The sequence below is a fragment of the Eleutherodactylus coqui genome, chromosome 4 (assembly GCF_035609145.1).
Source record: "Eleutherodactylus coqui strain aEleCoq1 chromosome 4, aEleCoq1.hap1, whole genome shotgun sequence".
NCBI classification, from domain to species: Eukaryota; Metazoa; Chordata; class Amphibia; order Anura; family Eleutherodactylidae; genus Eleutherodactylus; species Eleutherodactylus coqui.
In genome coordinates, this window is record NC_089840.1 from 134542549 (window position 1) to 134568553 (window position 26005).

At 43.2% G+C, this 26005-nt stretch overlaps 1 protein-coding gene across 12 annotated transcripts in view; it reads right to left on the reverse strand.

Moving 5' to 3' along the window:
- Nucleotides 1-26005, reverse strand: part of PLEKHA6 (pleckstrin homology domain containing A6) — a 164185-nt gene that overhangs the window by 52484 nt on the left and 85696 nt on the right. For 9 of the 12 annotated variants that reach the window (XM_066600132.1, XM_066600134.1, XM_066600131.1 and 6 more), the window contains 2 exons: nucleotides 1035-1106; nucleotides 848-956 (listed from right to left, as the gene is read on the reverse strand). In XM_066600132.1, coding sequence (XP_066456229.1) covers nucleotides 848-949 — 102 coding nt within the window. In that variant the 5' untranslated portion in view covers nucleotides 950-956; nucleotides 1035-1106. Of the gene's footprint in view, nucleotides 1-847; nucleotides 961-1034; nucleotides 1107-3851; nucleotides 3930-26005 lie in introns of those variants that run through there. The other 3 variants (XM_066600133.1, XM_066600135.1, XM_066600128.1) reach the window with 2 other exon arrangements.

The window sequence follows — 26005 nt, forward strand, 5'->3', positions numbered from 1 at the left end:
TGATTCCTTCTCTTTACCCCACCCATGGTATTGCCCATATCACGCTGTACATTCCTGTACAGCACTTCAATTTGGGCACTGACTGAGTGCAGTAGGAGCTGCTCTGAGTGGTATCGTTCTCCCTTTACCCGCACCCCTCTGCACACTATCCTCTACAGTATAAACAATTAGGTGTCAAGTCTCCCTCTGTTGGCCCACATATATATAAATGCCTTAGCCTGGGTTCACAAGGGGCAGATTTGCTGCAGTTTTGCCGCGGTTTGCTGTTGCATATCCGCACTGCGGCAAAACAGCTGTGTTTGCAGTGCAATGCAGTGGAAATGTGTTTGGGCAAAAAGCTGTTCTCACAGGACGGATTATTTCCACACTGCCGCAGTGTGGAAATGCAGCTGCGGTGCAGTTTTTCAAGATGCAGCATGTCAATTCTTTTGACTTCTCCGCAGCGCTGCTTTGTCCATAGACCTCTATGTACACAGCAAAATCCACACCAAAATCCGCTGCAAAAGTTAAAAACGCTGCAAAAAAAAAAACCCTTGCGGATTTTCCACGCCGAAAAAACGCGGAAAATACGCAAGACAAAAATAACCTTTGAAGCAGGTTTTGCTGCGGAAGCAGTTCTTCTGCAGCAAAACCACAACAGAAAAACCACAGCAAAACAGCGGCAAATCCACCCTGTGTGAACCCAGCCGCGTGCCATGTGATCAGACAAGTACATGCTGACAGTAGTAAACACTTTGGGGAATTTAGGGGAATGAGTCTTAATTAAGGGGAACATTTTATTTATTCCATCTTCATCTCTGAAAAGCCATTCCATTACTTCCACTATTTCATAGTGTAGTGAGCTCACCCTTATGCTGGGGCCATCTTGAATGGTGTCAGAAACCATGGTGAATGTGGGATTTTCGTTGGCTAGGTTAGTAGAGCGCTTTCCTCCTGCCTCTGAGCTCATCTCAGGCCTGACTAAGAAATGGAGATTGTCAGGATTACAACACAACATCAGTCTTTTAGTAGTCCATAAACAATTTCAAACTCACCCCAGTTGTCCAGTTTTCTTTGGGATCAGTCCAGTCACTGGGTGCAGAAGGGTGGTAAGGTGGGCATCGTGACTATAGAAGTAAAGAAATACAAAAATGGATAAATAACCACAACCTATATTTTAAAAAATATAAGTTTTAAAATGAGAAAGGCGTGAAATCATAGAATTCCACACAGTGGAAAACCCTATGACTGCGACTTTACTACGGAACCGCACAGCTCTCTCCGTACCATCGTACAATCCTCCATCTAGTACTGCTTCTATGGAACTATTCTTCCCTAGAAAGCCTCTTACATTTCTATGGGAGGCCTATTACGGTAGGTCTTAAAGCAAGGGCGTTCGTACAATGGAGGCAGACAGTGGAGGCCATGGAGAGAGGGGCCCCAGCTCTGACTGCATCATCAGAGTAGTAAGGACGTTTATAGGACCAGGACCTTATTCCAAAGAGGAACTGCATTGTTAGTAAAAAAAAAGGAGGTAGAGAATTGGTCCAAGGGGTATTTTAAAGGTTAAAGAACAGAGTCAGGTAATACTAGTGGCCCCCTGAAAGAGTTTTACTGGTGGACCCCAGTCCAACGCTGCAATTATTCCAGCCTTATTTTTTATGTGAGTAGTTTTAAATGTAACCTAATTGAGTGTTCATTTAAATTAAAGGCTTTTTACATAGAACAATTACAATTATTATTGTTATTATGATTAATATTGTTAAAAAAAAATCCTTGGATTGTGCAAATGTGAATGAGAATAGTTCAGTGTAAACAACCAACAATTGAAAGGTAATTCATTCGCCTCTCACTTGCCGTTCATTTTGTACAGGCATAAAACTAATTGTTCGCACATCATTGCGTGTAAACAGCGATCGTTTATTTGTTTACATTAACTGGAACAGCAACTTATCGCTCCATGTAAAAGAAGCCTTAGATTTTGATTTTATTTTTTTTTTGCTTGGTGACTAGCTGCTTTCTTCTGTAGGTATGTATCTTCAAAGTGTGTGCAGCAGCAGTAAAGGTTTACCTAGGAGGGAATAATATGCAAACAACATTCATTCCAAGGAAATATAGAAAAAGAAAAGTTCAAGGCCGGACCACTTTAAATTATTGCTGATTTGACTGCAAAAAGAACAAAATCATCAATACAAAGTACTATCAAGGACCCTCATGTAGCACCAACCATACATAATGATTTGACATAGTGACGGCGCACATAGCCTCTGACTCCATTCCATTCAGCCCGATATTCTTCCTTGCAATAGTTATTACACTTTATTTCCGCAGTTCCACAATGTTCACCATTCGCTTCATAGTAATCTCCTAACTCTAAAGGCCCATTAACACTGAAAGATAAATCGCTCAAACGACAGTTTGAGTGACAGTTTTGAGCGATCATCTTTCCATAACTCTAAGTAGCTAAGTAGCTACTTGAGAGTTAATGCAGGCGGAGTGCGATACCGCCGCAATAGCCCTGAGAACAAAGCAGCTGTTTTGTATATGCAAACAGCTGCATTGTTCTCAGAGCTTTCAGCTGGTCCCGCTGAGAAATGCTAGTGGGATCTCAGCTGAAAGAATACTATCAGTGCTGCCCGCTGAGAAAATCAGCCTGTGGCACTGATAAGAGTCAACATATAGTGCACGAACAGTGCACGATGGCCGCGAGTTTAGAAAGAACGATTATCGCTCAAAAGATGGCTTCTGGGTGAATTTTGAGCGATAATGGTTGTGTCTGAATGGGCCTTAACATGCACATAACTTGCAAGGTCATTAAAATTCTAATAGGCAGAAAAGTCACAAACAAAAACAGCTCCTGGGATGAATCATTAATCCTTGCACTTACCACAATGAACAAGATCTGCATTGTGCATCTCGCATAGAACGCCCTTACACATTATATACACCTATCACAATGATGCAACTTAGGCTGATCCCTAAATTGTATAACTTTGTGTTCTCTGCATAATTGTGGCTGAAAGTCTATGCATAATCTGCACATGTTAGCAAACAACAGGATTTGCGAGTTGCTTGAAATGCTGGAATCTGACGTGTCATCACCTTTCTATGTCGCTGGTGAGCAGGATCTCGCAGCAAGCAGTCAACTAAATATGAGTATATCGAACAATACAATGATTTCTCCATTCAGAATTTTCCGTTTCCGCTGTTCGCGTTTCCTGACCTGCTTTGTTTCTGATCTATGTGTGGCGTCCAATTCAAAGCTGGATATGAAAAGGGTCGCCTGGCCAATAGGGCTGTGGAGTCAAAGTCACTCAAAGTCCCATTTTGGTGGAGTTGGGGTCGGTGGAAATGTAATTAATCCTGCAGAATTTGTTGCATATTTCCTTCCGTAGAAATTTAGTAAATGTTTACGTTCTGAAATTGTATTATTTTATCATAATGGTGATGAAAAGCCTGATTTTACTATTTTAATACAGTAAATTTATCACTTAAGAACCATGAGTCATATATGAAGGGAGTCGGAGTCTGGGAAAATTGAGGAGCTTGGCTTACCAACTCCACAGCCCTGCTGGCCAATATGGCTTAATATGAGGCAAATGGCAGCAATAGGCTTGATGGCAATGAAAACTAGTCCCCCAGTGAATAAGAGCAACAATAAACACAAAATCTATATATTATATATTAAACTGCAGAAAACAGGCATTATTCTTTAAATCATCACATCAGTGAGTTCAACTGTGTGCATACGAGTAGATGCTGCAATGCAGCGCTGCTTCCCTCGCCCTGTCCACAGGGGTGCCGTACAAATAACTAAAACCTCAAGTGTGTTGAATATGCATATAAGCATAGAAAGGGTTAAAGGTACATACCTGTCCCTACCATTGACACGGAATTTAAGCATGTTCTAGCTGCGTCCTGCCCTTAGCAGTGATGTGGAAGAGACAGGTGATGGGAAGAAGGCACATGCTTGTGCCATGGCATAAGAGGACACAGCAAGGGATAAATGGGAGGAGGGCAGGTCACTTGATGTAGGCGGTAAGCAGATAATAGTTGAAAGGTGAAATAAGCTTTGGCAATTAGTTTTAAGCGTCAGAGTGATACCAGGCTGCCAGGTGCCACGTTACTCTGCAGTAAGTAAAGTTATGCAGCCTTAATGATGTCGAAGTCTACAGGTTCTAGGAAGACTCTGAGGTCTGTGAGCTCTGGCGGTGGGCTGACAATAGCTGACGCTGACGGTCACGCACCACGTTGCTGTAAAAATTTCAATTTAATTGTTCTAAAATGAAACGAGTCAGGTTTTGTGTCAATCCAAATTTAGTTATTAGTCTGACAACTCAAGCCGAATATGACATGTATAGTCACCAGCTTACCAGCAGGGGGTGGTTGTCCATCACATCTTGAGGTTTCCGTGACCTTAATCTTTTCATTAGAGGGTTGCGTTAGGATAGCCTCAATTAACACATTCCACCCTAACCTAAAATCATGTGCTAAAAGCAAGAAAATCCTCACTTATCATGGATCAGACTATACTCGGCATAAACAGCTTAAATAAGCAAATGCAGGTCGTTTGCAACCTTCTCTTTTCTATAGCGGGCAGATGTAAATATACACGACCTATAAAATATATGACAGTAATGGCTCTATGGTGTATCTTCTAGAGCCCATGTGTCAAGTGTATATGCACTGTGCAGCAAAATCATTAGTAATTGAAAAGCTGTGCTTGCCACATGTGTAGAGGTACTAGTCCATAGTCCCATAGAGCAGGGCAGCTTACAACCTGGTTACGGTCCTTGAGGGGCTTCTCCCTAGCATTCTATGTCCTGTATGTCCAATGGGATACACCTTCCAGGAGAAGCCTCACTAAATAGAAGCCGCTGGGTTTGCTACATATCTGGAAGGTGTTTCAATAGATTTCAGGACTCCTGATACAAATGTCTTTTTCTCCTCGCTGTATCCCCCTCCTGCACTCACATCAGGACCAGCCTAAGTGTATTTGTTGGAACAAGCTGCAGCAGATAAGGTGTTTCCCGGATTCCTGAGTCTGAGAGAAGAAACATCTGGAGTTAATAATAGCTAGAGGAATGTTCATCCCCCTCCAGACACACAATACAAGGATCTGTAGACCCTCAATATCCATGGAATGGGGGCTTAAAGACTACTGAGAGTTAGAGGTGGAGGGGAAATAGAACAGTTAACACTTTACCTACCGCAGAAAAAGCATTTTTATTCTGTTGTCACAAGTAAATATGTTCAATCACACATCATTATTAATTACTATCCATCTACCAATCCAAAAAACAGCCAAAGGAGCCCCTCGAAGCAAAAAGTCTACCAAATATATTGGACTGTACTGACTGCAGAAGAGGCACCAGCAGGAGCATCAGAAAACTGCACATTTCACCCAGTTCCTGGCAGCTGGGACATTACATGGGATTGCTAATAAAAATTAGCTTTTCCGGCACTTAAACAACTAAGAAGATCTTCCCAAGACGTAAACATTATGGCACGGAATGAGCTGAATAATCTTACAGATCTGCTTCATCATCAGAATCTGAACTACAGTGAAGTGAAAAATAATGTGAAGAGTAATAAAGGGAATGTTCACGGGGAGATAGCTGGGATGGAAACACTTCGGCTGCCGCGCATATAATGTGTCAGCTCCCAGGTATTTATAAGACACCTTATCGGGTCACAGCTGTCAAGTCCTATCATTTAGTGGTATCAGCGTCAAGTGGTCATTGGTCCATTGATATCAGCCCACAGTGATGACGAGGCATCAAGGTTCCCATACACAGTAAAGTTAATAAAATTTTTTGCTGGGTGAACTATAATAATGAACAATCGCTTTAGTTGACTGATGACAGATCGTCACAGGCTGGAAAAAAGTAGCCAGCCTTGAAATTGTGGTCTGATAGTTGGACGAAAGGTTCATTCTCTTGTCCATGAACGACCTTTCTTTGAAGGGACATGGCATTGCCCATTTAAAACAAAAGACCAGAATCTACAAGATTGTACTCAAGTCCTAAAGATCCCTTTACGTCAAGTGCATAAGAACACAACAGCCATCCTGTGACAGTCATGCAGCGAATGGAGGGGGAGCGGGACGGAGATCTCTTCCGGCCACCTGCTTCCATTCAATGCAACCAGGCAGTCGTTCTCAGAGGCACGACTTGGTGGCCGGGTGTACACGCCTGAATTTGCTGTTTCCAGCGATAATCATCCAATGTGAGGAGGCATGAAGTGTCTGTAATTCCTCCTTCTACTCCATCAAGTACAATAACTTAACCCGATAAGTCAATCAGCGGGTGGAGATGGAATGGCCACCATTCCCACAGAACTTGATTGCCCATGGTACACCACCTGCCCACCCTCCAACTGGCATCAAACATAAGTATAAATCAACTGCACAGCACAGAGGTCAGCATGATTATTAGCTACCACTTCTGATGAATCTCAACCTGCACTTACATTAAACAGTTATAAAAACCCAACTGCAGCTTATTACACATGCAGGGTACATATGTGTTAGGCCGGGCACACGCGACCATGTGCAGAAAACCCGGGTCACGCAGGGTTTTACTGCTGTGGAGCCGACGGTGACCCGGACTATCGCTGTGTATGGCAGCAGTAGTTTTGTACTGCGCTTGACAGTGTATTTCACGCACGCCGTCTTACGTAGTCTTCCAGTTTTCATTTTTTGTTTAAAAGTCCAGCGCTGGTCGCTTCACAACTGTGCATTTACATGACGCCCATATGCAATTGCATTGCTTATGGGCAGCATTGATTATGTGCCCATATAGAAAAAAGAAGTGAACCAGCACTGTATTTGATTGCCTGTGTATAACCAAATGCGTGCGTAATATGCTGTAAACTTACGCTTGTGAACCCCGCCTCAGTCCTCATTCACATGGCCGTATCAGTAAAGTGCTTCGCGGATCACGCAGTGCTTGACCTGCTTGTGGAGTCGGCTATCGCTGTGTATGGCAGTGCCCTGCGTATGATAGCGTATCTCACGCACGCTGCCAGGCGCAGTGAGACTTCCTTCTTTTTTCCTATTCCCCGCTCTACCTCGTAGTGGCGTTGCGTATGCAAAGTCACCCATAAGCAATGTATTGCATATGGACAGCATTGCATACACTACCCATAGAGAATAATAGGGCTGTTCCTGTGTGATACGCCGTGAATAGTGCGTGCTGCAGTCTTTTTTACACACGTATCTACATGCAATGATTACACGCTAATGTGAATGGATCAATGAAAATGAATGCACTTTCATTGACTCCATTCACTGTGTACTATGCGTGCGTAATATGTGGTGAAATCCCAGCTGTCTGCATGAGCGCACAGGGTGCATTCACGCAGAAGAGATAATAGCGCAAGTTTTGTAAGACGCAACAATACAACCTACTATTTGGAAAGGGTGTATTTCTATGGGTGATTTTTCGGGTGCACCTTGCTCTCGCTCCTGTGAACGCACCCTCACTCTAGATGCCAGATATTCATGTCTGCACAATATTAACAATATTAGCGACTGATATGTATGAGGATACATTTTGGTAACACTTGTATAGAACTAAGTAAAAGTTTGTAAAGTTTTCTATACGACCCAATAATCATCCCTTACTTCTGAGATGCCACATCATTACATGTATCGCACGTAGTATTATTAGTATCCAATGCCGTTCAGTAGAATTCAGAAGGCTACACCCACAAGGGCAAGTGCGTAAGCCGTCCAATATTGCACTTGACAACTTGCACTTTTTAATCACTTCCCAGTAAAAATCACATCGTTTCTGTGATATTGTGATTTTCACACGCATGAAAATACCGCAAGTGTTTCCCATAGCCTGCAATGGGGAAGAATAGCACTCAAATGCACATCGCACGGCATGCAAAAGCTATGCGATGTTTTCCAATGTCCCACTGGAAACAATGGAAGATTCCTCCTGCGGTAAAGCCCCAAAACAGAACATGCAGAGATTTTTTTTTCTCGCAGCATCATCACAAGGAAGGAAAAAATTTTTTAATAAAATCGCTCATGTGAATATATCCATCTAAAGGAACGAATTTCACAATCGTGAGTTTTCTGCGTCTCACATCGCACAAAACCAGCAAGAGAATCTCGTTCGTGTGAATAAGCCCTAGGACAAACTTTTCCGTTTCTGGCCTCATATCATAACTTTTATTACATGAATGAGAAGTTTCCTATTGATTGTTTTGTTCACTAACACAGGACGATTCCCGTTGTGATCACCTGGAACCATTGGAAGCAGAAATGTATGTTACCGCTCTTCATGTAACGCGGCCATGAGGCAAGTCAAGCCATCATTTGTTTTCTCTGAGGGGTTAATAAAGTGACAAAGGTATCTTGACAGAACACACATGTGGACAGCCTGCCAGACACATTCTGTTCTCCCGGTCTAGGTTCTTATCTTATCACTAGGGTAAAAACAGTGCAGGGTCATGAGGCGAGACAAAGCGTGTTTATTGCTGGGATTAGTCCAGGGCCTACAAACAAACAAGGATCCTCATCTCACTTATAAGGAATGCAAATAGGAGATGGTACAAGGTCTCTGCAGCGCCACCTATTGGAAGGCAGCTGCCCTACAAATCAATGACCGACCTACCAGACCCTATAGAAGTACTGGCAATATACAGGAAACCAATACCAGATTTTGGTTTATATTCCCAGTCCTGTTAGAAGGTGGGATATGGATTTACAGGGAAGCTGCCTTCCAATAGGTGGCGCTGCAGAGGCATCGTACCATCTGCTATTTCCATACCAAATTTTCCAATAACAAAACTAAGTTACAAAATACAAAAATCATACTAAATATCCATATCTATATATTTTCTGAAAGAAGACACATTGTCACAGTGCTTTAAACACACAGGCAACTTCAAGCAATTTGTGTGAAAATGTAATATTTCCTTAAAAATTGATATTAGTAATTTAAGTCTGCCTGCACACGGGTGGATTTGCACTGTGAAGTCCAGAGTGGGCGTCTGCCTCCAGATTCTGCAGTAAATTCAGCCCATAGCATGCATGCTATGCAAATACGCAATTTCATATCCACGAGCAGAAATAGATTGTGATTTTCCGCTCACGGAGAAGAAATCGTAGCATGCTGTGATTTTGTGTGAGCTCTACATGGACGTCCTCTATTGAACTCAACGGAAGCCATCCTTCCCGTGGCCATTACGTAATCATCATAGCAGATTGGTTGTGGGATCTGCATTATCGCCTAGCGATGGCACAGCGTCATCTGTACTGCTCATGTGCGACGGCTCAGCACATCCTCAGCACAGGAAACAAGAGCCGGACAGGTACGCAGGGGTCACCAGCTGGGTTGATCTCCGCTATGGGATCCCACATGCGATGTCCAACCTGGCTGTGTGCAGGCAGCCTAAAGTGTGCAGGCGACCAAGCAGAAAATTCTGTGCACTATATCTCCTAAAATCAAGTATTCAATATGTGCGCAGTTCATATATAGCACTTAGGCTGATGGTTACATATACATATCTTAATAAAATCACCAGAAATGGAGAAGTCAGAAATCTGGGAGGTACTTAAAAATAACCTATAAACAAACCTTGAAAAGTAAGTGCACCATTAACGACATATTTCCTGAAAATAGACAGCCTGTTGATTGCAGCTGTATTGATGGGCTGCTGACAACATGTTGAGTCACATAACTTTGTGACACAAAGGAGTTACTTAAAAGAAATGCATTAAAGCATACATTTGTGCCAACTCCTATCCAGCTGGAAGGTTTACACACAAATACAACGTAAGAATCTCGATCAAGGTGTGCAAAGTTCATACATACCGCCTTCATCTACAGCAACAAAAACAGTGTGCCGACACCGCAGCCATGCTACAGTCGTCTGTCATCCACAAACAGCTGTGCTACTAAAAACGACATTTCTTGACAGCATACTGCAAATAAAAGTATAACTAAGAAATGTATACACACAACCAACTTCTAGCAACTTTGTATCAAACAGCGCAAAAATTGCACGGAAATTTCAAATTTGCAAAGAATGTGCAAACTCAAGAAGAGGCCTTAAGATGTGAGTTGATACATATCACACATATGTAGAATCACAGGGGTGTGTGGTAAAGGAACACCAAAGCCACAGGAATGTGCCAACCAATTTCTGCCTGCATATTAGACTCGATATTGTAGAAGTATACCATTTTCTATCTCCTTATACAGACTTAACCCTGCAAACCCCTAAACCTACTGTAATGCGTTAACTGATGTCACTTTCAGATGGCCATGAACCGGGTACTTTATTTGTCTCCGTATTATGGACTCAACACCCAAATTTGCAGCGGTGCATCTGAACCGGAGTTAGAGCGCCACAACACCAGTGCTAATGCACTGTTGGAGGTTCCGCCGTTGGGTCTGTGATGCAGGCGCAAAAAAAGGACTTGTATTACAGCAGCATGAAACGGACACACACATATTTTTGGGGAACGAGGTGAAAAAGATCATTTATAGTGAAAGTCAGTAAATGCTTCTGACTGACAAAAATCTTTTTCATCTCTCAGAAATGTATTACACATCCTCTCTAACGGCTCGTTATGGCTGTAGGTAGTAATGGGTCCAGCTAGGGAAGAGGTGAGAGAAGTTTACGCTATAGATCAGGTATGGACAGCATAGACACAGTGTAAAATATGGAAACCTTCTAGAAGTTTGTGTGCGTGAGACAAGTGTTTCTGCAATAAGGTAGGGCTACATGGCTACTTTGACCAAAACAGGTTGTGTGCAGTGTAGCCCTGAGATCTCACAACCTAACAGAACTCAGTTATGTCACATTGTGACTTGCAAGTTGCCACAACCACAATCCCCAGATGACAAAAAAAAAATCAACGTTTGCTGGATTTTTTAATGCAATTTTTTGTGATTGGAGCAACTTGCGAATCGCAGCATAATTGCATTGACTTCTACTAAATTAGTAGATCGCAGGGCTACACAGAAATTCCTGGTCCTGTTATCTGGGTCCCAGCCAAAGTCACCATGTAGCCGTCAATAGACAGATGGCTTAATCATGCACAAAGGGGGGATCAGAAGAGCAAGTGCTAATTTGTGGAAAAAAAGGACCCCCAATGTAACAATCAGCAAGCAAGCACCTATGTTTTTCTTATCTCTTACCCCCCCTTAAAGGAGCAATAAATAAAATAACATAATGTCCTTCTTTTTTTTGCTCTTATTATGTTCTATATCACAATTTACATTTCAGAACTTGAAAAATATAAAAGAAAAACAGTGTATATTTTCTTAGGAGGCAGCCATGTTTTCTCCTCCCTCCTTCTACCCGTAATCTTAAAGAGACTCTGTCACCATCTTTTTTGCACTGAGAGCCCCAGAAGGTAGTGCCTGTTATATTGATTACATGGATATGTCTGGGGTGTGTAATTTGAATTTTATTAGTAGCAGCCAGACCCAGAACTAGTCCTGCATATTCATGAGCTTCAGCTAGCCACACCCACCCCACCCTCCATCCAATTATTGGCAGCTCTCTCTATGCACAGTAATAGGCAGACAGCAGTCAATCACTGGTGGGTGGGGTGTAGGTAGCTGGAGTTCATGAATATCCAGGGTACTTTAAGTAGTCCTCCATGTATGTGATGCTACTAAAATGCAAGTTTCTCCAAAACAACTGTATAGATCCACACAACAGACATATCACTGTAATCAGTGTGACAGCACTACCTTATGGTGCTCTCAGGGGTCTATTTAAGAACACAGGTTGGATTTAGGCTGCATACTTTTTGTCTACAAGCCAGCATTGCCATTTTGCTGGAAGGAATCTCCTAGTTATGGCTAGTAGTATTAGTACTAGCGGTAGTACATACAGAAGCAGCAGCTGGCTGTACCTCACTGGTTGACAGTAATACAGTACAAGGTGTTTGTGGAATACGTTCTTATTGATTGCTTATACAGGGGCAGAAGCAGAATACATACTGTATAACATTGTCCTACCACGTGATGGCCACATCACAATCTGCTCTCATATAAGGTGCTGACCTCTCCCCTACACGGCAGAAGGCAACATTTGGCAGTCATGAGTAAACATGGTGACTTGAGTTACTTTGACCACAGGCAGATTGTTGGTGCCCGGAGGTGTGGTCCCAGTATTGCTGAAACAGTCACCCTTGCTGGCTGTTCCCGAACCATGGTATTAAGAGTGTACCAAGATTGGTTGAACCATAAACAGACATTCAACAGAAGATCACACAGCGGCTGGCCACGTGTGGGCGATCCTAGAGGCCATTGCCAGGTGGCATGTCTAGTATCTCAGCAACAATGTGTCGCAGAGGACCAACTGACCCAGCAGTACAACAGTGAGGAAGTCAAACAAATTTGCACAATGACCCCTGTGACATACTTTGCGTCAATTGGGGTTCAATAGTTGAATACCTACAACGGTGCGCCTGATCACCAACACCATTTCGCATGGGAATAGGAAAGATGTCAGTGGACCTTCGACACAAGGCGGAAGGTTGTCTGGAGTAACGAGCTCTGTTTATTGCTGAACCAGGATAGATCATCAATAGTTGATCGGCTGGGGTTCGTCACTTGGGACAATCAGCTGATTGTGCGACCGCTGACAGTGCTGCAATTACACAGGGGTGGGAGTAAAAGTCGTGGAAGTCTCTGCTCCAACCTCTGTGTAGTGGCCAGCGCTTGTAACTACAGGCACGGCTCACGTTGATTTCAGTGAATGCACAGAACACTACCACACCCCGATTTAAAAGGCTATCTGGTTTGCCCGAAAATAAGCCATAGCCTAACTTTTAGGGAGGCTTGAGTTATAAGCCCTACCCTAAAAATAAACCTTAGTTACACTACATTAAAAAAAATACATTCCCTAGCTAGCTCACTCCAGGTCCCTCTTTTCTACTAGAGGTTCAGTGCGGTTCCCTCAGCCCTCAGCTGCTTGTACATCACTTGCTGGTTACGGGATTCATAAATTCTGCCTCCAGGAAGGAATGTCTGTGATTCGTTCTTTGACCGCTGCTCAGCCAATCAATACAGCGTTGGAAAAACCAATGTGATGGCTGTGATTCGTTTATCAAGCGCTGCATTGATTGGCTGAGCAGCGGTCGAAGAACCAATCACAGCCATCGCTTCCTGGAGGCAGGATTTGTGAATCTCGTAACCAGAAAGTGATGTTGTATGAGCAGCCAAGGGCTGTGGGAAGCACGTAGGAGCTGTGAAGAGCAGCGGGAGAGACCTAGACCGAGCTTGCTGGGTAAGTATATTAAGACCTCTCTCAAAATAAGACCTAGTGCCTCTTTTGGGGCAAAAAGTAATATAGGACAGGGTGTTATTTTAGGTGAAACACAGTATTTAGCCTAATGAGGTACAGATGCGTCTGTATGAAGGAATCCCTACTGTATTTTTTGTGCGTGCTAAAAAACCACACAATCACGCTCCCATTGATTGAAATGCAATTAATAGTTTAAAATGTGCTATTTTTGTGCACAAATGTGCAGGAAAATACAGCATTCTGCAATCTTTTTTGCACTAAAAAAATGTGCATGCAAAATACGCTTATGTGATCAAACCCATTGAAATTAATGGGTTCTATTTACTTTTAGAGATGAGCGAGTATACTCGCTAAAGGCAATTGCTCGAGCGAGCATTGCCTTTAGCGAGTACCTGCCCGCTCGAGACTGGAGGTTCGGGTGCCGATGCGGGGGAGCGGTGAGCAGCGGCAGTCAGCAGGAGGCAGCTCCCCCGCAGCTCCCTTCCCGCCGCCGGCACTCGAACCTTTAGTCTCGAGCGGGCAGGTACTCGCTAAAGGCAATGCTCGCTCGAAGAATTGCCTTTAGCGAGTATACTCGCTCATCTCTATTTACTTTGCATTGCGTGCAACAAATTTTGTACGTGCAAAACAATATGCAAATATGTTCATGTGACACAGGCCTAATAGTAACACTGCATGAAATTAGACCAGGTAATCACAAGATGCGCCCAATCTAGCACGCTCTGTGTAATAGATTGGGTGCATCAAGCATCCTAATACAACTCCCGGTTGGCTTAGATTAGACCAGTACTTGGTGACCGAAAACTGGCACATGGTTATTATAAATATTGTGCAAATTACAACTCCAGGAAGAACCGAACAGCGTAGAACGGAGCCCATCGACTGTAATGGGGTCTGTTCGGTTTCCGCTCAGCTGTCCGGCTTTTGGGTGGATGAAAAAGCACTGCATACAGCACTTCTTCTTCCAGTATTTTGACCCTGAACAGTGGCAAAACCTCTGGACCGCAGCTCCAGCGCAGATCGCCACACCAACTATTGCATGTGAAGAACAGTCACAAGCAGGGCTCAGGGAGGAATTCATTTCAGTGGTCTAGAATGAGATGCGACATTGTGGATCAAAAATGCACCACAATCGGGCACAAAGCACAGCAGAATGCAGACACAATAGTAAATCTGTCCCCATGGCTTTTGAAATTCAAGACGTAAAATGCCCGATGATGACCCAAATCCGAGAAAAGTTCTATAATTTACACAGCTGGAGACAGATGTTGTATTTCTGAATCTTTTTTCATCCAGCCAAATTCCAACCACACCCTGCCCGACCGCGCTCCCCCTCCACCTCTGCTGCAGAAACAAAGCATAGGGAGCATTCCTAGAAGCAATCATTTACTGCAAGCCTCTAAAGGAAGCAGGCAGCTCAGAAACCCCCAACTATCCGCAGGATCTTCTCAGTGGGAACCCATTACTGCCATGTAGTCATGTTGTTACATTGCTACACACGTCTACATTGTAAGATACAAGCGCTGAAGTTGGCGCACCAATAGGATGCTGTTTTACCTGCGTCGTCGGCAGCGGGGGATGCTCACAGCTAATTGGGCTTCACCTGGACTTGCCTTTGTTCTAAATTGCACGTACGTTACCTGCGTTACACCAGAACTCAAATATCTACCAAAAAGTAAAATGATACAAGCCAATGAAAATCAGAGAAGGTACAAAGCTGAAAGCTGAGGGGTATACAGGGGGAAGCGAGGAGATGCTTGTGTGAGCCTGCATACCTGGATGTGGTCAGATACAGAAGATTCGTCTTTTTATCACCAATTTACAACATTCCTCATTAAATTTACATAAATAGTTGAGGAATGTAAATTGTTTTCTTTCTTCAGTTTACATGATGTTCTCTTCTTCATTATTAATGTCCAAGGCTAAATCCAATATTCTGCTGTTCTCTTAAAGGGAACCTTTCGCCACCTTTGAGTGCTATAATACTAAGTTATGGTGCTCGAGAAGTCCGGACATACTTTGTATACTCATCCGCATTCCCACTACGACACTGTCACCTGTGGAAGTCAGCGCCAGCGGAACATCTCTGCAGAGGTGTATGCACACTCCCATTCACAACAGTATGTACATATGTAGCCGGCAGAAATAAGTCCACTGTCTGCACACACTGTTCTCTATGGGAGCGCAAGTACGCCGCTGCAGAGATGAGTCCGCTGGAGTCGACTTCCACGGGTGACAGTGCAGGACCGGGAGCAAGTATAAAAACTACATCCCCCAAATTTCACAGCCTATGAGCACGATAACTAATCGCCCTTTTACACCAAACTAAGTCATAATTCCTCTAGTTCGTGTATAGATCAGAGAAACGGAATTAAACCGGAAATACACATCAATTTTTGGAGTTTTTATAAAACGAAAAGCAAACGGAAGGCTTCTGTTGCGTTTCACTTTTTAAATTGAACAGATAGTGCTGCACGCTGCGCTATTTGTTCAGTTAAAAAAACGGAAACCAAAAGGAACGGAAGCTAATAAAAAGTTTCCGTTTTATAAAAACCCTATTGAAATCAATGGCGTGTGTGTGTGTGTGTGGGGGGGGGTTATCAGTTTATTTCCATTTTAATTCACTTTCTCTGCTCAAAAAGCGCAGAAGAGGAACCGCATTTTGACTGAAGCCCTAACACAAATGTGGACTGAACCTTAGATATGAACCCTGAATTCCGCAGAAGCATGTACATCTTACTCGACAAGGTGGAAGGGTTATTTCAATAGGAGGACATGATTATCTGCAGGGGAAAGAAAGCGATCCAATGGCTAAAATTTAAAGGGGTTGTCTAAAGTTTAAACAAATTGACCCGGGTAAGTGATAGTATAGAAAATTAAAATAACCATTACTCACCTTTCACTTCGCTTTTGTTCCAGCAGCACTGACCTGGCCCCCTATTCTCCCCACTGATGCAGGAAGCAACAATATCACATTCATCGATCGATCATGTGACTGCTACAGCCAATTGCTGGGCTCCACACTCATGTGTGCTTGAACAGCACATGGCAGCTGAGGTCAGTGATTGGAAGTCAGGTGAGTGATGAACATGATGTTATCACTTCATGTTCCAACAGGGATTGGAGTGAAGGATACCAGGTTGGCGGTGCTGGATCAGGGGCACAGTAGAAAGGCGAGTAATGCCAATTTTACTTTTTATACCATTACCTAGTCTGGAGCAATTTTCAGAAATGACAGAAAACTCCTTCAACTCTTCATGTCCTTATTTCAACCAAAGGAATCTTAAATAGATTTGTACATGACCAGCTTAGAACCCATTCAGATAGACGTGTGTGAGTTGTGCCCAATATTCTCTGGAGCGGCTTGCATCGGACATCCGTGTGCTGCCCCATACCTGTGGGCAAAGAACATTGCATGTCCAATGTTGGAGCCTGATACGGACGAGAATAGGAAATACTACAACGGTCTGGTGAAATACATGGACAGCCCAGCGATGGGAAATTCGCCCGTGTGAATTAAAGGAGATGCATGACCCTAAACATTTCTGGGAGAAGACATCCATGTGTGATCAGTGCCGGTCCAACCACTAGGACTACCCCAGATCACGAAGTCCGCATAGCACGGTAGCTATATTTGGGTAGTCTTTCTTGTCTCCCTTTCAAGTGAATTTCATTTTGCATGGTATTTTCACTTACAAGCAAATGGTTAATTGGATTGTACAAGCACCCCATGGCTAAAAATATTACATTTCAGTATATCTTTTCCTCATTTCTTTATTATTACATTTATTATTGATAAGATGTCTACATGCTCCGTAGTGCACGATTATTTAAATAAATATGGTATTATTTCTGGAACTAAATCCGGGAGGGCTTAATGACTTATTATATATTAGTTCACAGCCAATTGTATTTCATGTAATGCTTAAAAGGATATTGAAGAAATCATCTTCATTATGTTAAGTGAATTAAGCTGGTGTGCCAATAGTAGCTTTGCTATCCCACTGACAATTATTGCTTATTTTCATTTATTTGACTTGCTCTTGGCTATTACCCTACAGCTTTGTGCGTGTATAATGCTGTGGACTTTAGGCTATGGTTGGTGCAGTATGAGAGAAGGGGTTGGGGGGGGGGGGGGATAGTTGGCACCTTTTATTTCAGGGGGGACAATATGGATACCAAGATTCCAAAACCTGCAGTCTACTATCCTCAACATTACATGCCAAACCAGGCTTAGGCAGCCCCCAAATTCAACACATATCTACCTTTAATAGCCACTGCTCACAAATCACATATATTAGTAGTAAAGTCATAAAGAGCTGACAGCAAATCACAAACAAAAGTGCTGAAAATGCTGTAAATGGTTATAGACTACACGATAGTTGAACCTGGAAAAATCTCCCCAGTCCAACAGCAGTTATTACTACAAAAATAGACTTAAAAATGAAATTCGAAGGCAAACCGCATAACAAGGAATAGCAGGGATTTAGACGGGGGCATACTTAGTTAAATGCAGCACTTATAAATTATTGGGATGTCCGCCAGATGACACTATTTATTGCAGTCAGAGAACAATTAAGAAGATCCAGTAGATGTGAAATTGATGATGGATTCCGCCAATTAATATCTCAAGTACTCGAAAATGAAAACTAATTAAGAGAGTTCATGAAGTCTGCAATTGTTTGAACGTTACTCTTCATGGGACACAAACTTCAGCAGCTCTTGTGAGACCCCACAATAATATTATCACCTGAGAGGGGCAATCAGATTCTGCCCCTCACATTGCCCGTAATGATGTCACTGCTAGTGATGTCATCACAGTTAGGATTTGATCATCATGGCTGTAATAATGGCTATGAAAGGTTTCCTTCAGTCATTATTCACACGAGTGTATATCGGCCACCGTTTTCACGGCCGGACGATATACGCTACCATGTGATGCATTGGATTCCAATGCATCAGATCAGACGGGAAATTTTCCCACCACGTAAAAGCACCCGGCCGGCCAAGATAGTGTATTTCGGCTGGGTGCTTTTACGCCGGGCAGGAAAGATAGTCCTGGAACTATCTTCCTAGCTGCAATACGTCGGCCGCTGCATAGACTCCTATGGGAGCCTATGGTAGCGGCCGGAGAAGGAATGGAGTTTAGCTAAACTCCCTCCCCATTCTCTCCTCCTCTCCGCCCCTTGACGGCTGTTTGCAATGGGAGGGGGCGGGAGCTATTTGCTTAGCACACTAGATCCCGCCCTGTCCCGCCTCCTCCTCTTGCCAAGAGTCAGCGAGGAGGCAGAAAGGGGGGAGGCAGTTTCGCAGAGCTAAACTATCTTTCCCCGTCCAACGGCATTGCGTGCTCAGCAAATATGCGCAGTGTCTGGGACATTTGAACGGGCGCACAAACGGGGGGCACATGTAAAAATGCCTACGCTCATGTGAATAAGCCCTCATTCTGTGTTTTTAGATCACTGTCAGGATGGTGGAACAGCTGCTAAATCGAAGGTTTTACAAAGTGGACAACCCCTTCAATCAAAAAAAGTGTGCCTGAGGACCTGGTGATGGCAAATTCAATGAAAGAGTTTGAGGGGCCTGGACGCCTTTCTTGAGTGATACAATATTACATGTTACATCACTGATTACTCAGAAGGGTAAGTGATCCAGGGATTATTCTGATTGACAGATTGGAGTCGGGAAGGAACTTTTTTTCTTAAATAAGGAAAATTGGCTTCTACCTCATTGGGGCTTTTTGCCTTTCTCTGGATCAACATTGGGGGGTAATAGGCTGAACTGGATGGACATGTGTCTTTTTTCAGCCTAACATACTAGGTTACCAACATTATTTTAATAATTAAAACAAGATAGAGTAACATTTTCTATTTTTATAATTTGGTATTATTTTCTGATTGCAGAATTTTTCATTCTATTGTCTATACATGACTCTGGGGGCGGCCATCTTGCCTGAGCTGTATTTAATAGCACTTAGAGATACTTTGCAGCAACTTCATGAGCCATTCACACAATGGACAGGAGGGGCCCATTGACTTGTATGGAGACAGTTCTAGGCATGACCTGTGACCTGCAGGGGTCATTGTGCAGAGGGGAGAGTACCATAGATGGTCACAGCTTATATCTATTGTGAATGGTGGGTCCTGTGTTATCTACATACAGGTGTCACCTCTCAGTGTAATCCTGCCTGTGATGTCAGTGAGATGACTGCAGAGGTTTCTCTACAGATATCAGGAAGTGTCATACAGTATTAGGCTCTCTGGTCAGCATGGTGAAAAATGCAGGATTTTAGAATTTTTGTAATTGCGACTGAAAAAAAAATCTTAAAAATATGTTTAATACTAAAATGTGGTTTATATAATAGGTCATTTTCTAATTACATACTCCCTTTAAATAAAGAAAGCATTATTAGGGCTCGTTCACACAAGCGCTATGGGTTCTGTGTTTCTGTTCCATTACGTGAGCTGGAAAATGGCACCTAGTCGCCAAAAAGAACCATCATATGATGGAACTGAATGGAGCCAAATGGACCCCATTGACTGTAGTAGGGTACACTCAGCTTTCAGAAAATCAGCATTTTACAAGAACAAATAGCGCTGCATGCGCTATTTTGTCCTGTTTTTTTAATGCAGAGACAGAGGCTCTGAAGGGACCCGGCCCTGAGGTTCTATTCACTCCTCGTTTGTTTTCTTCCATTGGTATATCTCCAATGTCAGACTACAATGTATGTCTCTGTAGTTTTTTACTGTATCTCTTTGTACAGGATGGAGCATCAGACTATACTCAGTATAAAGAGGACACCCTGGACATATGCCGGGTACATTTAGTATATGCACTGGAAGCTTTTAGAATGCAGTTGAGTAACCTATTCAAATAATAAGGTGTGAACAGTCTTAATCAATTTGGGAATCTGCTTGCCATGATGTTTGTGCTTCCCAATGTCACACAAAGCAGGGCTGGGTCAGGGATGACCTGAATGAGAAGTCAGGTAATAGGCTGTCCTGCCGCAGAGCAGCACTGCTATGTCTGAGCCCAGTATGCACATCTTCTGACCCAAATGGTAAATGATTGCTGGATCTCAGAGTTTGTTGGTCTCCTCAGCTTTGATGATTTTGTGAAGATATGTGCATAGATATGGGTGGAAAAGTATGACACTGCATGTCCCACTTATACGGCAAGTCTCAGGCTTTGCTTGGGTCAGACTTTTAGCCACAAACATTAAATTGTCTAAACATGATGCTTTGTTACATGATGAGGCCGACTGAATTGGTTTGAATGACATCACTGAATGGCTATGATTGGCTCATCGAGTGCCGGCTGTGATTGGCTGCTGGCACTCGATTAGCCAATCACAGCGCTCACTTTGCTGGAGGCGGGGTATTCAAAGCCCCGTCACCAGAAAGAGGCTCAGATGGCAGACAGGGAGGACACTGCAGTTTGCCACTGCACCACTGGAGACCATTGCAAGGCATCGGGGCGCCAGGGACCAGGTGAGTATAAGCCCCCCCCCCCCCCTGAAAATAAGACACTGAGACTCTTTTGGGGCAAAAATTAATATAAGACAGTGTCTTATTTTCTGGCAAACACGGTAGTGTGAACATAGCCTAAGTCAATTATCATTCTGATAGTTGCAAGCATCATTTATGTTCATCGAAACTCTTATTTTCTTTTACAATAACTGATTAATCAGATAAAAACTGAGATTGATCTAAAGTTACGACTCATGTACAAAATGTCACTGGGGAACTTTCCTTTTTGACATTTGGTCAGATTTGCTGCCGTTAGTTCATTTCTGACCACAGCAAACAAAAAGTTAGAAATTGACTAAAAATATCTGCCAGTGGAGTGCTGCTATATATGTGTATGCTGGATCCATCAAACTGACTGTATGGCATGCTGTAGTACTGCTGTATGTTATATACCGAAGTACTGCCATGTGAACCTAACAGATACCTGTGTTTTTGTCTGTGTGTCAGATCCACTGCGTAGTATGTCAAGGTATGTATCATATTACATCTCACAACACATCCAATTCCTAACATACCAAAGGGATGCCAAAGGCTGCAGGTCCGGGGCCAAACTCTCAATTCTGCTGTAAAATTCCAACTTTTCTCATGATAAAGAAACAAAAAAGGAAAAAAAAGCTGGTATTTACTATGTAATGAACCCCGAAACTAACAAAACAAGACCATATCAACTGATACACGGTAAATGCTTCTGCATAGTGGCGGGCACAGAAGCCAGCATAGAGCGGGCACCCAGAGTTGCCAGCAGCTGTACGGAACCCTATCACAGGCTCCATTCTCTTCTGCAAGGACCAGGGACCTTGGAACAATGTTTGCAGAGGAAAACAAACAGGCACTGTTGACTGTCCTATTAACCATTTCAGCCACCACCACCTGCTTCACATGCTACAGAGATGTCTATTAGGTTTTGTAAAGTATACACTGGTGTTACATTTCTTTGGGTTTGTAGGAGAGGGTGATAGGAGCAATTCAGGAAAGTTGAGAGCATAGAAGGCAATTGTGTGACAACTGGATAAACTAAAATTTGCTAAAAGAAAGGCTAAATGGAAAGACGTATCAGTCAGCCATAAGGGCACCTTCACACTGGCGAGAAAATCGTGCGAGATTTGTGCATTGAGAGACTCACAAATCTCGCACAAATATGAAACCCATTCTTTTCAATGGTTCATTCACATCAGCGATGCTTTTCTGCATGGTACCGCGATCGCAGCATGTCCTATCTTTTTGGGAGATCCCCCATTGAAAGCAATGGGAGAACTCCGTGATCCTCCCCCGTGGCTGTGACAGCCATAGCGAGGATTCCCTTCATCTCCACAGTGATGCAAGGCTGTTTTCACATGATAATGCCTCACATCCACGAGGCTTTCACATGGTAGAGAGCGTGATATTGGACCGTGATTCACAGCCCGATATCGCCCTCGCCAGTGTGAAGGAGCCCTTGTAGTCAAATTAATGTGGTTCAGCAGCAAGTATCCCCCAGAGAATGCAAGAAGAAATTACAGGAGAAGTGACACCGGTCTCACGCGAACAGATTTGAATTGCGGATTACGCAGGCATTCAAATTGCATTGACTTTTACAGTTTCGTTCACACTTGTGGGTAGGAATTGTGGATTCTGCGAGCAGAAGTAAAATCACAGCATGCTTTTATTGTACCGCAGACTTCACGTATATGGGCTCTATTGGTTCTATGGATGCATTCAAACCACAGTGCATACGCAATTAAGATTGCATAAGGATGCAGATTCATACGCAAGTTGGAGTCCAGATAACAAATGGTGTAAAAGAAAGCAGGAATTTGTGGGCAGACAGTGCAGGAAACTCTGAAGCGCAAAAAATCATCCACCCTGCTGTCTGCAACCTCCACTCGTTCTTCTGGGCTCTTCTTCCACAAGAAAGTGGGGGGGTTTTAGGTGGTTTATACTACTTCTAAAAAAAGTAGTATAAATCAGCCAAGCTAAGAGAGCAGTATCCCGTCCTGAAGGCTTTCAGAATATCTTATCACGACAGCACAAGAGAATGTCACCTGGGTGGTCGCCTTAGCGATAGAAGGGTGTTTCCAGGTGGTTTGGCTACTTTCTGTTGTTATTCCCGGCTTGCATTCATTCTTCCGGACGGATGATATGCTGCAATACGTGTACATCCGTATGCATATGCACCTTGACTTTAGTAAAGCATTTGACAAAGTATCTCATACCATACTTATTGAAAAAAGTGACCAAATATGGGATTGACACGGCAACTGTTGGGTGGATTCACAACTGGCTGAGTGATCGTACTCAAAGAGTGGTCATAAATAGCTGCACATCGAAGTGGAAGAATGTATCAAGTGGGGTACCACAAGGCTCTGTCCTGGGCCAAGTGCTGTTCAACACTTTTATAAATGATCTGGAGGAGTGAATTGATGGGAAACTGATTTGCTGATGACACAAAACTATGAGGGAAGGCTAACACTAAAGGAGAGAGTATTCAAAAAGATCTAGAAAAGCTTGAACAGAGGGCAGTGACTAACAGAATGGTATTTAACAAGGAGAAATGCAAAGTCCTACTTCTGGGCAAGAAAAATTAAAAAAGTACTTACAGAATGGGAGGAATTGGGCTAAGCAGCAGCACACGTGAAAAAGACTTGGGTATACTAATAGATCATAGACTGAGCATGAGTCAACAATGTGATGCAGCAGTCAAAAAGGCAAACACAATTCTGGGATGTATTAAGAGAAGTATAGAGTCTAGATGACATGAGGTCATTATCCTCTCTACTCATCCTTAGTCAGACCTCATCTGGAATACTGTGTACAGTTTTGGGCACCCCACTTTAAAAGAGACATAGACAAACTGGAGCAAGTTCAGAGATGAGCTACCAAGATGGTGAGCAGTCTGCAAATCATGTCCTATGAAGAACTGTTAAAGGATCTGGGAATGTTTAGCTTGTAGAAAAGAAGGCTGAGAGGAGACTTAATAGCTGTCTTCAAATATCTGAAGGGTTGTCAGTGCAGAGGGATCAGCCCTATTCTCATCTGCACAAGGAAAGACTAGAAGCAATGGGATGAAACTGAGAAGGAGGAGAAACAAATTAGATATTAGAAAAAACTTTCTGGCAGTGAGGACTCCTACCTACTAGTGTTTTTTTTTTTAACGCTTTGACATTGCTGCGTTTTTTAAATGCAAATGGCAATGGGACTTTCTAATGTTAAAATCGCATCGCACAAAGATCGCAAAGCACAAACTTGTGATTTTTATGAGATGCAATTTTAACATTAAAAAAGTCCCATTGACATTTGCATTAAAAGAAACACAGCGATATGAAAGCGTTAAAAAAACACTAGTGTGCAGGAGCCCTAAGGGTGATCAATGAGTGGAACAGGTTACCACGGGAGGTGGTGAGTTATCCCGCAATGGAAGTGTTCAAACAAAGGCTGGACAGACATCTGTCTGGGATGACTTAGTGAATCCTGCACTGAGCAGGGGGTTGGACCCAATGATCCTAGGGGTCCCTTCCAACTCTACCATTCTATGATTCTATGAAAAGTCTTTCTTAGTAAGTATCCATATGGCAAAAATGACTAGCACTTTCAGTACTTGAAATAAATCAATTTGATTAGAACTGCTGGTAAGAGGATAGTCGCTGACTAAGAGCAGTTTCACACGGGGTTTTTTGCATGAGTAAAATTTAGCATGCAACACGCAGAGAATAGAGCCTATTAATTTCAATGCGTTCATTCTCACTTCCTTTCTTGCCCATGCATTTCTCGCAAGCGCAAAAAATAGAACCTGCTCTATTTTTGTGTACATTTGCGCAAATGTGCGCACAGATATGCAATACGATGTGCAATTCTATAAAAAAGAGAACGCATCTGAAACTCAGGCTAAATAGCCATTTTAATCAGGGTATGTCTGTCTGCCCATCGCAAATGAACACACTCTGTGTGCACAAAAAGTACAGAGAAATGCACCGATGTGCGTTCATAGTGCTGAATCATGCACAAAAATGCATACGCCTGTGTGAAACCGCCCTAAGGGCTCCTTCACATGAGCCCTGTTTGAACACTCAGATAGCCGCTCTAAAACAGTGCGGATATCTGAGCGTTAAATCATGTGAATGCATAGCAGCCGCAAGCTCGTCGCGGTTGCTATTAGCGAGATTAGCTTCCCCTCCCTCCCTTTGCCAGATGGCTCCCATAGTAGTCTATGGGAGCCACCCGCGTTGTGCTGTCAAAAGAGAGCAAATGTCCTATCTTTTGAGGAGAGAACCATCCGCGTAAAAAACCACATCTATTGCGCTGTCTTTTGATGCATGATTTTCTCAGAGCGTCAAAAAAAATGCTCATCTGAAAGAACCCGTAGGAAACCATGGGTTCTTTTAGATGCAATTTTTTTGACGCACCTAATCAGCGCTAAAACAACGCTCGTGTGAAAGAGGCCTCAGGTCCGTTTAGAACTGTAGATTTCTTGCTTGAACAAGCCGACAATATCACTTGTGCGCCCTGTTAATACAGGCAGATACATTGTTGGCTCGTTCAAACAAGAAATCGTTCAGTCGCTCACAATCACTTTATGGGTGTGGGCAGACGAGCGCATAAACGGCGCGTTTTTGCGACCAAACGTATATACGTGACCATCTGAGGCAATGGTTTCGAATGTATTCGTTCACATGGGCGATTTTACGGCACGTAAAAACGGCAATTCGAAAAAAAACGGAACATATGCGACCGAAATACGCGCCAACGCATATTCGATCGCCGAAAAGACCGTTTGCAAAGTAGGAACAAACGAAAATACGCTTTCTAGCTCTGGTCGTGATCGGTGAAAAACGATCGCTCGGGCGATTATACGTTGCGCTCGTGCGAACGTAAATACGCCTACGCTCGTCTGCCCGCACCCTATAAGTGAGACGGACGAACGATCGGTATGTAAACCGACCAGTTTGTGAACGAGCCAACGATGACTTGTGTGCCTGCATGAAATGAACAATGAGAAAAGTGAACGATCTATCGTTTGTCATTCCTTAGCTGCGTTTACTCTGAACGATTACCATTCATTTCCGCATAGTTGAATGATTTTTTTTTTTATGGTAATCGTTCCATGTAAAAGAGCCTTAAAGGGGGTGTCCATCTCAAGCTCCGCCAACATGTTCTTTTCACAGGAACTGTGGATAAAGAGAACAGCCCTGAAAGCAGGTCCATGCTGCACCCATTGTTCTGACTGTTGAGGTTTA